Source organism: Crotalus tigris, unplaced genomic scaffold, assembly GCF_016545835.1.
Source record: "Crotalus tigris isolate CLP2741 ecotype Arizona unplaced genomic scaffold, ASM1654583v1 scf7180000018168.854452, whole genome shotgun sequence".
NCBI lineage: Eukaryota > Metazoa > Chordata > Lepidosauria > Squamata > Viperidae > Crotalus > Crotalus tigris.
In genome coordinates, this window is record NW_024096861.1 from 526,300 (window position 1) to 541,206 (window position 14,907).

Sequence of the window (14,907 nt, forward strand, 5' to 3'; positions counted from 1 at the left end):
TGAGGCCACCTGGAGGTTTAGCTGTGTCGCCAGGGTCAACTGAGTAGTGAAAATGGGTGTAATTCCAAGAAGGCTCCACACCCATTTGCACTACTCAGGTGACACTGACGACACAGAGAAACCTTCAGGTGGTCTCAACCCTGAAGAACCTTCTTGGCTGAAAAGTAAAATGTCTTCAGAGAAAAACAACGAAGTCCACTTACCTCTGAAAAAGCACCTTTGGGCTTTCAATCAATTTATTAAACAAATTTATATGGCTGCCCAGCTCATACATAGTGACTCTAGGTGACTTACAACATTAAAAACCCATAATCTAAAACTGATCAAAACTGGGGATATCATTAGATTGGAATGAAACGGGTTAGACTAACTGTTTGGAAGGACTTAAGATGCATCAAAATAGAAGAGCCAACTTTTGAAGTGAAGTTTCAAAATAGTCAGGAGACACATTTGCAATAGGCTCAGTGCAGGTGGAAGACAATATGGTCCATTCTTGCATTCAGGAAATAGTGGGTGTGTCATGACAATGGGAACAAGCAGAAAGTATGGGTTTGGCTTTAGTTGGAATGTCATTAAAACAGTCAACATACTTTTCCAAAATTCTTTTCTCCATAGAAGAAAGAATCTGAATCTTGTGGTAACCAAGATCAAACAAGCCTTTATGATGGTTTACATGATATTTTTTCTCAAGAAAGTGCTCTGACAAATTTCTCTGACTCAGGAAAGTTGAAGGTGCTAATGCAGATGCTGGCAGCAATTCATGAACATGGACCTTCAGAAAGGTAGGAAGGCTATTTAATTGAAAGTATAGTTTGAGTGCGGTTGAATATTATAGTTTAGTTCTTTTTCCTAAACAAAAGACATCATGGCTTATAATTTAGTTCTTAGCTATTTTATTAAGTACCTCTAGTGCTATGGAACTTGCTCTTTCATTTAACCTGATTTCTTCAGAAGACTGAAGTAAATTCTCATACCTGTTTATAGATTTTTGTTTAGGGAACATGAATGAACTTTATTCATCAGTTTTTAATTCTCTACATTCACATCTGATTGTTGTTTATTAATGGTTTATACCTTTCTTCTAACCCTATCCCAGGAGAAAATCTATCCCCTCCCGTTTTTTTTTGAAAATCCAGTATTTGCTTGCCAATATTTTCCTACATTCTTGATAACATGCTGTTTTGAGAGCTGATAGCAGAGAGGCAGAGTCTAAAAAATAGCCACCAACAATTCATTAATAACCAAACATGCATAGAGATATGAAATAAAAACATATTATGTTTGTGTTTAATAATTTTAACAAACCTAGTAGGTGGAGGAGTGAGAGGTTGCTGAAAATGTCCCATTCCATATATATAAATATGTTAACTTCCTTTTAATAACTATCTGTGGCATTTCCCGATAAATTCTTTCTCTAAAACACATTTTTTTGGGCCTTATCTTATGTAAGATCAAATAAAGGTTGGTTTCACACAGGCTTCCAGTGGAACAGATGTTCTTTCTTATAGAAACAAAAGCAGATATGTCCTCTCTGCTTCATGTCTATCACAACAGAGGTGTGCTATATCTGTGCTACCTTCTCAGGACTCAGCCTATTTCATTGTGGTGGAACTTGACTTCTGCTGAAACATGATTTCCCACTGGCCTTCTAATACCCTTAGCCCTATCATTTCACTAAGGCACTATTGCTCTACATTCTTAATTGACTAACATTTCTTCACTTGAAATCCTTCATATGAATAAATAACAAGTACACAAAACTTACATGGTACATTTACCTCTGAGCACAATCTTTTTTGTAATAATTGACATTTACACTATACATTTTGACTCATAATTCAGCTGGTAGTTTCTATCAGAGAACTGAACATTTTGTTTACTGTACTATAAACATAAGAGGCAAACAAAACTGGTATTGGAATAATTTTGTGCCATCAACGTAGATGGAATTTGTTAATAACCAATTTTCCATATTCCATGCTTACAGAGTTGTTGTGGTATCTAACTATACTCAGACACTAAATATATTGCAAGAAGTGTGCCAACGATGTGGATATTCCTATACTAGACTTGATGGCAGCACCCCTGTCTCCCAGAGGCAACAGATTGTTGATAGTTTCAATAGTAAATTTTGCCCAGCCTTCATCTTTCTATTAAGTTCAAAGGCTGGTGGTGTTGGTTTGAACCTTGTCGGAGCATCTCATTTAATCCTGTATGATATTGACTGGAATCCAGCGACTGATATTCAGGTTTGTTACATGCTTTCATATTGGGGCTGTAAAGCTATTAGCATCAATCAGAATTAACTGAAATCTTTTTAATGATTTAAACCTATTTAAATAAGTGTATTTATTTATTAAAAGCCAATGTGAGTGAAATGGCAAGGGCTGATTTCTTAGAAGAAATTATATACAGGATGTTCAACATTTTATTTAATCAGTCAAGCTTTTGTCAATGTTTTTGACACATTGTCATAGAGGACCATCTACGTCAGGGGTATCATACTGCCGGCCTGCAGGCCGGACATGTCATCCAGAAGCCACACCCACCCCATTACCGTCAATGGCAAAACCGTCCTGATAGTTTGACATGTCTGATCTACGTGGTTTAACACTGACCTGATGTCACATAATTAGACAATCAGTCAAAAACGTGCAAAAATATTTTTTCATAAAGAAATTATAGTAAAACAGGAGCTTGATTGCAGACAGATTTTTTTTAGAAACAAAATATAATAAGCAAACATAGTGTAATAACATTGCCAAGCATATTAGTTGGAAGGCCTTATCTATCATTTTTATTGTCTCATTCTCTCTTGTAGGCAATGGCCAGAGTGTGGAGAGATGGACAGAGGCATACAGTTCATATTTATAGACTACTCACTACAGGTCTGCAATATCATAGTTGTAATGCTTCTCCCCTCCATTGCTTAGTACCAATGGCTTTGACCATTCTTGAATTTATACTTGTTTCCTATTTCTGGCCATTATTTTCAGGAAGTGAATGAATGTTGCTTTCTTTAATGCAGGCACAATAGAGGAGAAAATCTATCAAAGACAAATTAGTAAGCAAGCTCTTTCTGGAGCAGTTGTAGACTTTTCCAAGGGATCTGAGCATATCCGTTTTTCTGTCGAAGAACTCAGAAACCTCTTTGCATTGCATGAAGATTCCAATTGTGTGACCCATGATTTGCTGGAGTGTAACTGTATGGGAAAGAAAGATAATCAAGGTGACATTTTCTGAATTGCTTCTGCCTTATTTCATACACAAGATACAGTTTTAATGTTGTTTTTTTCCCTGTCCAAATTGCAAAATGGTTTCCTACTGAGAAGGTCAAAAAAGTTTGGTGATGTTGGCCACAACTCTGCATTTAAAACCGCAATGCATATAAAAAAGGGTGGAACTTTGATTGCAAGTTTGTGGCTGCCCCCTTGCTATTTTTGATCTCCCACCCTCCTTGCAGGCACTCCTATCGCAGAAGCTGGGATTGGTGGATTTGATGAGCAATTTTATGATGTTAATATATTGTTTCTTTATAAAGATTTGAAACCCATGTCATTCTGTGCAAATATTTAACTTAGTTTTAATTATAGGTAATAGATTCAGGACAGGCAAAAATATATATTTCTTTACACTTTACTTAGGTAAATGATGAATTTGTTGCACCAAATATGATGGCAGCCAATAGTCAAGATAAAATAAGAGTCAGTAGACATGTTACAGCCAGCAACTACACTTTCAAAAGTTTTCAGATGCCAGTGCCTATCTTACTTATTACTGCGCCCCCCAAACTTAGAAAATCTTGCTACTGATATTCATCATGCAATCTTGAGATTTAGAGCTGCAAAACAGCGGGACCCCTCTGTGTTTGAAAGGGGGGAGGCTAACAGAATTGTGAAAAATAAGCTATCAGAAGTGTCTGACGTTTACTAGATACAATGCAATGGTCAGTTGATACTGTTGCAAGGAGAGAAAATGGGAGAGGATGGTTGTCTTTTGTTAACCACTCTGGGAAACAGGTTGTCAGATTAGAGAAGACTAATCCAACAAGTTTGTCTCAGACATCACTGGAACGACTTGCCTCCAGAAGTTGTGGGTGCACTAACAATGGCATTTTTTAAAGAAAAGATTGAACAACTATTTGCCTGAAATAGTATAGGGTTTCTTGCCTGAGCAGGGGGTTGGACTAGAAGACTTCCAATATCCCTTCCAACTCTGTTACGCTGTTATTCTGTCATCTAAAATACCTGAATTCAAACAAAGGCATTTTTATAGGCATAAACATCTTTATTTCAAAATGTCAAGTAGTGTTGAATATTTCTCATCAGCTTATGTTTTCTTCCTGTTATTTTTCTTAGGTTGTCCTGTGATCCAAGACTACCAGAGTAGCCAAAGTGATGTGAAAGTCAAAAAGTCTCTGTCTATGTCACAGTTGATGCAATGGAAACACTTTTGTGTGGACCACAAACAACTCCCTGATCCCTTCCTTGACAGGATAAAAGACAATCTTACATTTATTTTCCAAAATATAACAAGTTGAGAGCAAGTTAGCTTCTTCTTAGTCACAGTGGGCTTGTATTCATTAGGGTATTATCATTTTAACAGCAGTACTAGCAGCATTATTAATAATAGGATTACTGAGGATAAACAACATATATCAAGGTTGACACTGTATTATTCTTTTAATCCTTAAAATAAACTGGGGGGAAATTTCTTTGCTACCACTTTTTCTTACAATGTCACATCACTCTAACAACTTCAGAATATAGTACACTTCCATCTAGCCCATCCAAGATGTTTTCTTCAACTAATGATAAGAACAGAGACAAGTCTTTCTTTTAATCATTATTTTTCTCCATCAATAAATAAGCTTGGATTTGTTCTCAGAATTAGTATGTCAAAGATAATATATTGCATTATATACTTATGAGATAGTTACAATTTCTAAATAGTGGGAAAGCACTATTTTCTTCCTAGGGGAAGAAACATATCTGCTCATGTCCCTCTAGCAACTCAGATTTCATCAGATAATATTATAGGCACAAGGAAATTTTTTCCTGTCACATGTGTTTCTTTGAATAACTTGTTTAATGTAATATAGAATTAGTGGCATGGTTTTTCTTTTTATTTATTTCTTCATTAGCAATTTTTTTCCTGTCCTGATAGAATGAATTAATAGCATATAATGCATCATTTCTATTCGTTGGTTTGATTGCTCAATTCTTAGTCGTAGCCTCTAGAGCAGGGGTCTTCAAACTTGGCCTTTTTATGACTTGCTGGCTGAGGAATTCTGGGAGTTGAAGTCCACAAGTTATAAAAAGGCCAAGTTTGAAGACCCCTGTTCTAGACAGAATTGAAGCTCTGGGATTTCATCTCTCAACCTTAGCTTCTCAATTCTGCTTCTGTTAAATGCATTAGGAAAAAGGCTGTTGGCTCAGTTAAAAAAAACCAGATGCTTGGCTTGCAGAAAGCTAACCTCTTTTGAAAGTGATTTACATACTCGAGCATCTCTGATCTATGGCTTTGACTGTACAATGTTACCTTTTTAAATACGGTGACTCTGTACTGTTGAAACAGTAAAAATGCAGGGGTGGGTGGCATTTATGGAAAAGGATTGTTTAAGGATTCTTAGACATCTCCTGAACTGCTAGTTCTCTCTGATTTATGCTGTTCTGTGTTTCCATTTAATATCCTTATTTTATCCTTCATAAAATAAATCTGTTAAAACAACTGAATTGTTTTGGCAAAGAGATTGGCAAAGTATGATTAGGTGAGGAGGTGGTTATAAATGGACTGAAAGGTCTATTCCTCCAAGCACAGGTCCACCCTTGTATTTGTTAAGAATGTGGGGATTTTCTTTAAGTGTTTATTTCTGTCTAAAGATTGCTGTAATGGTAGCTATCATAACAGGCTTATTTATAGGATGCAAAACTTTCAAAATTTAAGGTGACTTACATCAGCAAGATATCCACAAATATTTTCTATCCTCAAATGTTCTCTATAATCACTTGGGAATGTAAATCAAAAGTTGTTAAAGTCCTTATGGATATTTTCTGGGAGGTAGAATCCTCTTATTATTATCAATCCTAGCTTAGAATATTGCAGTCTATTTTCAGGCAGCCATGATCAAGAGGCTATTTTTCCATGAGTAATTTCACAAAGCAGGTCAATAGTGAGCAATCATATCTATCCTAACCCAACACTTTTAACTACACATTCAAACAGTGTTTATGTTACTAATAACATTAAAAAGCATGAGTACATTTGTTGATAATAGTCTTTCAAGTGATACCTGACCAGTTCGTACAAACAGTGCCTCTCCAGTTTATCTAACCTTCTTAATTGGATTAAGTTACATAAACCAGTGGTGACTGCAAATAGACTATGTGCAATAAAATATAATAAATAATATTATATTGTTTGGCATAATCATGCCATAAAAGTACATTTGTTTCAAAGTGTTCTATTTAAAATTAAGAGATTTAATTAGTTCAAATGTAGTTCAACTAATAAAAACTTGGATTGGAGTTCATGCAGTAAGCTAAAACAATGTGGATTGTTTGTTGAATCCAACTGTTTTCTATGCTCATATATTATTTTGTTTATTTAATCAAATGTCTATAGCCACCCGTCTCTTATTGTATGGGAGGCATACAATAAAAATAATAACAGTTTAACGTGTTGGGTTAATTGTCATTTATTCATTAAATTCTGGGCAAACAGACCCTAGTTTTTGATGTGTGATCGTATTCTTGAGTTAATTTACAATCTTTCATTGGCTTATGTGAGAATACTTCCTGCTGAAAACAAAGGCATGTGTGTGTAAATCACATTATTCCCTTGTAGCATGAACAAAATTATGTAAACCATACAAGAGTGGGAAATAACAGGTAAAGATATTCATAAAATAAAAATAAATATATCTAAATCTAGTTTAGGCTAATGCCATTCATTATACTTCTTAGGTTTCAAATTGGGGTGAAGACAGAATGGTTCCAATCCAGATTGGTTGGTTATTTATTTATTATTTATTTATTCATTCAATTTCTGTAGCTACTTAATGTGTCCAATTGAAACATGAGACAGTTGACAAGCACCTCAATTAATATTGTAACAAATTAAAAATCTATTGTGTTTGTTAAAACCTGAGAATGCCCAAACCCTGTTGATGTATACGAGATTGCGAGTTCAACAACTGCTTGCTCAAGCACTCTTTTAAAACCTAATTTTTCCAAAATATCAGTTTAGTTATCCTGATAATCTGATAAAATGATTCCTGACTTTTTGCAACTGTAGACTAACATAGCTTTTCTTCTAGAGGGACTCAGAAAAAGTAACTTTTTTAATACTTATACATGGTATAATACACACATATAAGATTTCCCTGTCAAAAAATCTGAAAGTTTATTGTTGAGGTATATATAGAAATATTTCGTTCTGCAAAGGTGTTCATCATTTTAAAAGATCAGACTCAAGGACTGAAAAAAGTTAACCCTTTTCCCTAGATTGACCTGAAGATGGCAGCAGCAGAGCGTATACCTTATTGCACAAGTCTTTCAAGTTTTATTGGTTAAAGCCAAGTTCTAAGTGTCCCTTTATCCTCTGCTATTGTTTAAAAATTTAAACAGGTCTCTTCTTAGCTAAGGAACTGCACGCAACCTAGTCAGTTTTGTTTGAACAGAGATCACTTGAATATGTCTGAAATTTCACACCTTAACTTTTTTGCACTCTTGCAGCAACTATTCAGAATAACCTGATATTAATCTACTTTAAGCAGGGGTTAAAGAAGATTTATAAGAGGAGAGTTTTCAAAATGAAGTTTTTTCTGCACTGAGGCAGACCTATCAAATGTTTCCAGCCTATAAAAAAATGGAAAAATCCATAACTTACCTATAGCCTTCAGGTGCCTTTTCTACAGTTTGCCATAAGTACTCATAACTGCTGTCGATTTAAAGTTATTAAATGTGGCAGCTCTTGTCATGAGAACATGGGAATTATAATGTGGAGATAGACAATTTGTGAGTCCAGGCTTCTGTGCCCCCCTGAAATCTCTTCCCTCTCTTGTTTTGCGCTTCTAATGGCTGCAAATTGACAATCTGCCATTTTGAATTTAATCTTTGCCCCAATTCCATTCCTGGTTCTGAAATAATTAGGATTGTTGGTCACTTACAAAAAAATAAGCCATATTAGGGAAGAGTAACCAGAGGAAAAACAAGGGAAAGCAGCATAGTAAGAGAGGAAAGCCAGTGTGGTGTTGAAGAAAACAGAGATTCAGGTTTTATTTGAGCATGGAGCTGATCGATTAATTTGAGCCAACCATTCTCTTCCAGTTCATCCTGTCTCAAAGGGCTGCTCTTTAGGAAAACAAAATAAAGGGCAAATACCATGTAGATTACAATAAACTGAGAAATATTCAGTGAATACAGTACAAGTAGACATTGCTTACCAACCTCCTCATTTAGTGAAGTTAAGACAGCACTGAAAGAGTTACTTTATAACAGTGGTTCTCAATCTGTGGGTCGGGACCCCATTTGGGGTCAAATGACCATTTCATGGGGGTCGCCAAACAACGCAGTTTGCCATTTTTCCCCCTTTTCCTTAGCTGTGCTTCTCCCTTGAATAGAGTCTAATTCTATTGGCTTTTAAAAGCCAATAGGAATTGTCCAGGCTGTCTTTGCCCTGCTGAGCCCGCCAAAAGTGCCATTCTGCAAACGGTGCTGCACCAGTTGAGTAGTCCTCGACTTACGACCGGTTGAGTAGTCCTCGACTTACGACCGGTTGGGGGTCGCGGCATTAAAAAGGTTGAGAACCACTGCTTTATAATCCGTCCTCACATTTACACCCATCCCAGTGTCCCCAGTCATATGATCAACATTTGAGCATGTTGCAATTGGAAGTCATTCACGATCATTGCAGCATGCAGAAGTCACATGATTGTTGTTTGTGTGCTTTGCAATTGGCTTGTGGCAAACAGAGTTAATGGAGAAGGTGGCAGTAAAATCAGAGGTCATGGTCATTTGATATCTTGCTTAACCACCATGGGTTTATTTGGGTTAGTGGTCACTAAGCCAAGACTGCCTGTAAGTAAATTCTATAGTGTACAGAGGGTTCCAGAAGAGAAGGGTTTGTATGTGTGTGTGTGTGTGTGTGTGTAACAAATAGGGAACTCACACTTTAATGTTTTATTTCCCTTAACTTGGGCACTATTCTGTGGAGATTCATATTTATATTTAGTGCTATACTTGAACTCACATGCCTCCCCATATGTGTTATATAGTACAGCAGTCTGTGGTTTAAGAGTGCTGCTTGAAGTTTAAGAGTCTCTTGCATAAAGAGTTGGATACTACACATTCCTTTTATTAATTTGTGCCTCTTAAATTTTCTTGAAAGAATCGATTTGTAGTGCTCACTTCTCTTCCCCCAACTTTATAGGACTGTGTCTCACCTTCAACTTCATATTATCTGTAGAGCATTTATCCTTCAGGCTGCCTTTTTCCTGGTGTATACATACCAACCAATGCTTAACCAATCACAAAACTGCATCTCACTTATTTTGGCCATGTCATGCAGGGGAATTCACTGGAGAAAGCAATTATGCTTGCAAGATTTAGCAGTAAAAGGAAACCAGACTGCCAAAAAACATGGTGACTGGACACCATCAAAGCTGACACTAGCCAGAACATAAAACAACTCAAAGAAGTAGTGCAAGATTGGAAGAGGTGGAGAGTCCTGTCCCATAGAATCACCAGGAGTTGGACATGATTGAATGGATATCATCATCATCGCTTAGCAATAATGGATATGATTTCTTTTAACAGTTTCTATGCAGGACAAGAAAATGAAACTTTTGAACATTAAGATTTAACGTTTAAAAAGTCTTTGCTTGCTGATCAATGGAAGGAAGACTGCATACTTAAATCTACATTGTGCATATCTCCTGTTCCATTCATTTGCCACTTGTTACCCCTAATGAAAAACAGTTCTACTTGTTAACTAGCACTCCTTCCATCAGGGGCCAGCTAATTCAGAGCCATCTGTCTTTTTGTAGCCAACTAAGTTGTCTGCATAGATTAAGTGTTTGTAAGAACTTGTATGGAAGTGTGCCTAGTTCACGAATGAACAACCAGCATCAGCAGTAGGTAGGGCTGGGTTAGGCACATGGAAGGAGGTGGGACTTTCTTGCCCATTCTGTTAAACCTAGTTTAGAATGTTGACTTCAGATTAGTGTGTTGTTGTTGTTAATTGCGAAGTCGGTCCGACCCGTCGCGACCCCATGACAACGTTCCTCCAGGTCTTCCTGTCCTCTACCATCTTCTGGAGTCCATTTAAATTCACACCTACTGCTTCAGTGACTCCATCCAGCCATCTCATTCTCTGTCGTCCCCTTCTTCTATTGCCCTCAATCTTTCCCAGCATTAGGCCTTCTCCAGTGAGTCCTTCCTTCTCATTAGGTGGCCAAAGTATTTGAGTTTCAACTTCAGGATCTGGCCTTCTAAAGAGCAGTCGGGGTTGATCTCTTCTAGGACTGACCGGTTTGAACGCCTTGCAGTCCAAGGGACTTGCAGGAGTCTTCTCCAGCACCATAGTTCAAAGGCCTCAATTCCTTTGCGCTCAGCCTTTCTTATGGTCCAACTTTCACAGCCATACATTGCAACTGGGAAAACCATGGCCTGGACTATACGCACTTTTGTTGGCAGGATGATGTCTCTGCTTTTTAGAATGCTGTCTAGATTTGCCATAGCTTTCCTCCCCAGGAGCAAGCGTCTTTTAATTTCTTGGCTGCAGTCCCATCTGAGGTGATCTTGGAGCCCAGAAAAATAAAATCTGTCACTACCTCCATTTCTTCCCCATCTATTTGCCAGAATTGAGAGGGCCGGATGCCATGATTTTGGTTTTCTTAATGTTGAGTTTCAAGCCAACTTTTGCACTCTCCTTCTTCACCCGCGTCAAGAGGCTCTTTAGTTCCTCTTCACTTTCTGCCATTAGAGTGGTATCATCTGCATATCTTAGGTTGTTGATATTTCTCCCGGCAATTTTAATTCCAACTTTTGATTCATCTAGCCCTGCCTTTCTCATGATGTGCTCTGCATATAAGTTAAATAGGCATGGCGACAGTATACAGCCTTGCCGGACTCCTTTTCCAATTTTGAACCAATCAGTGGTTCCATGTTCGGTTCTCACTGTTGCTTCTTGACCCGCATATAGGTTTCTCAAGAGACAAATGAGATGGTCTGGTACTCCTATCTCTTTAAGAACTTGCCACAATTTGTTGTGATCCACACAATCAAAGGCTTTTGCATAGTCAATGAAGAAGAAGTAGATGTTTTTCTGGAACTCCCTAGCTTTCTCCATGATCCAGCGTATGTTGGCAATTTGATCTCTAGTTCCTCTGCCTCTTCAAAATCCTGCCTGTACTTCTGGTAGTTCTCGATCCACATACTGCTGGAGTCTAGCTTGTAGGATTTTAAGCATAACTTTACTAGCATGTGAAATGGGTGCAATGGTGCGATAGTTTGAACATTCTTTGGCATTGCCTTTCTTTGGAATTGGAATGTAAACTGACCTTTTCCAATCCTGTGGCCACTGTTGAGTTTTCCAAATTTGCTGGTAAATTGAGTGTAGCACTTTTACTGCATCGTCTTTTAAGATTTTGAATAGCTCAGCTGGAATACTGTCACCTCCACTAGCTTTGTTGTTGCTCAGATTTTCTAAGGCCCATTTCACATTCTAGGATGTCTGGTTCGAGGTCAATGACCATCTCATTGTGGTTATCTGGGACGTTAAGCTCATTCTTGTATAGTTCTTCTGTGTAGTTTTGCCATCTCTTCTTAATCTCTTCTGCCTCTGTTAGTTCTCTGCCATACCTCAAAATAACAGGAAGTCAGGCTGACCCTTTTCCAATTATGGCCAGAGGTAATATTTCCAAGGCTATATAGGTAACTCCGTGGATGCAGATTGTCTTTCCTGATTGAGATGAATCAATGTTACTCTCAACTCTTGCAAACTCATGAACACAAAATTAGTGTGAGTATCCTACTGGATATTCAAATATACACTCATTTGAGTGATTCACATCTACACTCATTTGACCCTTTGAATTCTAACAAAGAGAATAGCCCCTCTTGGCTAAGTAATGCTATTCATATTTTATGAATTAGGTAATAGTGCTCTGTGCTTGGTATCAGTACTATAATTATATGGGGAATTCCAGGCCGAAATCCCTCCTGCTGTTGAGATAAATAAACGGGGCTGCCTTTAGTTGCCTCAGAGACAATGAAAACAAATATAAGTATGCTGGTAGATGTGGAGACATATAAAAACTAGTCACCTACAAGAAAGTTTTACACTATAATCAGAGTTAGCTAACTTTGGCTGCCCTTAAAATTCTGGTTTGTATGTGAATGGGAAATCCCCAGAAAATCTAGGCTAGACTGGGGAGTACAGGCAGTCGTTGTCCTACAATTGTAATGGAGACTACCCATCAGTCTGTTCCCCCCAAAATGACCTTTTTCTGTGGTGTAAAGCAACCTTTTTTGTGGCAGTCATTAAATGAATGTGGCAGTCTTTTTCCAAAAATGAAGTAAATGCCAGCTTTTTACAAAACCATTGTAAAACTTGGTCAAGTGATTACAGGACATACAAACAGCTGTAAATGCAGCCCAGTTGCTCTGTGCTTGAAGTTCAGTCACATAATTTCAGGAGAGAGACCATAGGATCTTTGAATATGAGCCATAAATAGCTCCAAGGTAGGTATAACTTCAAATGGTCACTAAATGAGTGGTCATAAGTTGAGGACTACCTGTAAAGAAAAATATTGGAAGAGGATAATGGCAAACCATCCCCTTACTTCTGTCAAGATAATTACATGGATACGTGCATGGGGTTATGACATTAGTTTGACTTGATTTTTATATTTCATATATTATAAAAGTATTATACTATTTATTTATCTTATCCCTCTTACTATAGGCCCCTTTATGTCCAAGCTTTGTCTATTCTTTTGACCATGTTCAAACAAATATTTAGTCATATAATATACCGTCTAGCAATCTTACTATAGGGTCTCTTTATATCCAACTTTATATTTTTTAACCATATTCAAACAGGTGTTTAGTCATATAGTATTCCATCTGATAAGTTGAATCACATCTCTTAAATCTAATTCTAATCTTCTTCTTTTGCCAGGTTGCTTTCCAAATCAGTAAGTTTAGCTTGCCAGGTTGTATTTTTGTAGATATTGTTGGAGATAAAAAAGACAAATTAAGTAGAATATTCGTTTTTTGTCTCCCATGCTTTAATGATTCTCCTGACAGCTCTTTAATCCATTTCATTAAATCTTCTTTTTTGTCCTCAAGTTTGTTTTGAAGTCCTGAAAGATAAAACATCTTTTTTATTTCCTTTGTTGTAGCAAAACTTTGCAGATTTTCTTTTGTTTGTAGCTTTCATATTTAAGCCATTTTCCTCTGGTTTGTATTCTATTGTCTGATTTATTTCTTTATTCTTTATCGCCATTTTTTGAGCGTTATTTAATTGTGAGTTTAGGTTAGAGTTATCTTCATTTATGTTATCAAAGTTGTTTTTAATCTAGCATGATTTGAGACAATTGTCATTTGAATTTGTCACAGCATTGCATATATTTTCTCCTGGAGTGTATTTGCTTTCTCTTGAGTCATTGTTCTTGCAGATCTCTGATGTTCCAAGCTGGGGTTCTCAGCAGGAGGTATTAGATGTTGGTTTCTTGTCACTTTTAGATAAATATACAACATCCATTTTGTCTCCCTCCTCTAAATAGTTTTTCCATAGTCTCTTTAATTAGCTTTATCAAACCAGCCCATCTTAAAATCCAAACAACCAAATCTTATGTAATTCTTATCTTTATATATGGTTTTTGTAATCCAATACATTTCCAATTATCAAAGCACCACTCAAAACAATATTTTGTAACAGTTCTTCTTTTTAGGTGCCTTATGATTATCAGCCAGCCAAGATTTCAGTCTAAAGTGTTTAAATTTAAAAATGCAGCTCAGTGTGTTTATAATCCCACGTCAGCAGTTTCTAAACATATATAGTTTCACTCTGTAGTAGATAGCCCAATGTTTTGTTCCCAGCTGTTTTTTGCTATTTCTGGGCGTCTTGCCAAATTCTGAGTCAATGCAGTTATAGTTTTCTCTAATCCTCCACTAGATGTCAGTAGCTGTTCATTTTCCACCTTTTAAAGCAGAGTTATTTTTTTTATATAATTTCATCAATACTTTTTCAGGTATGGAATTTTAACAGTTTTCTTGCTTTTCAAATTTATCAAGACTGTAGTATTTTTAACATCATTTCAATATATTTTTGTCCCCATAAGTGTTTAATTAGCCATTTCTGTCTATGGGAGGGTGAGGGTGTAGTCCCCTCTCTTCTCACTTTGGGAGGATTTTTGCTTCTTGGGAATCTTTTTTAGGAAATCAGGTACAAAATAGGAAAGAGAAGATCAAATTGCTCACCCAGTTTCAAGCAAGCTGTTCACCGTTGTTCTGATTGGTGCCTTTGGACTTCGGCTGCAAGTAGCTTGGGCTGGTCACCCAAGGTGTGGCCAGCCTTTCTCCTGTCAGGTTAGAGGGATTCCCCTGGATCAAGTGGGATGACCGCTGTCATTCCGCAATCATTGGGGCACCCCTTTTTCTTTGTTGCCTCTACGGGGCGACTTTAGATCCATTTAGGGCCCCCTGGCAGAGCAAAACTAGCCATTGGGTGCAGAGCTCTGCAATCGCTTGGCCATGCACTACAGTGCAAAACCAAAAGTCCAATGCTGGATTGCTTTCTGATTGTTTGACATTGTATCACATGTTTCCCTACCTATCTTTACAAAAAAGAAAGCTATTCTAAAAATGAAATAAGAGGTTTTAAGCAGGTTTTGGACTA

General features: G+C 37.1%; 1 protein-coding gene across 1 annotated transcript in view; it reads left to right on the forward strand.

Annotated features, from left to right (window-relative positions):
- The window catches only part of RAD54B (RAD54 homolog B), a 42,198-nt gene extending 35,383 nt beyond the window's left edge, over nucleotides 1-6,815 (forward strand). The window contains exons 11-15 of the mRNA XM_039348683.1: nucleotides 616-782; nucleotides 1,988-2,249; nucleotides 2,822-2,888; nucleotides 3,029-3,229; nucleotides 4,359-6,815. Of these exons, the coding sequence (XP_039204617.1) occupies nucleotides 616-782; nucleotides 1,988-2,249; nucleotides 2,822-2,888; nucleotides 3,029-3,229; nucleotides 4,359-4,540 (879 nt within the window). The 3' untranslated portion in view covers nucleotides 4,541-6,815. The remainder of the gene's footprint in view (nucleotides 1-615; nucleotides 783-1,987; nucleotides 2,250-2,821; nucleotides 2,889-3,028; nucleotides 3,230-4,358) is intronic.
- The last annotated feature ends 8,092 nt before the right edge of the window (nucleotides 6,816-14,907 follow it).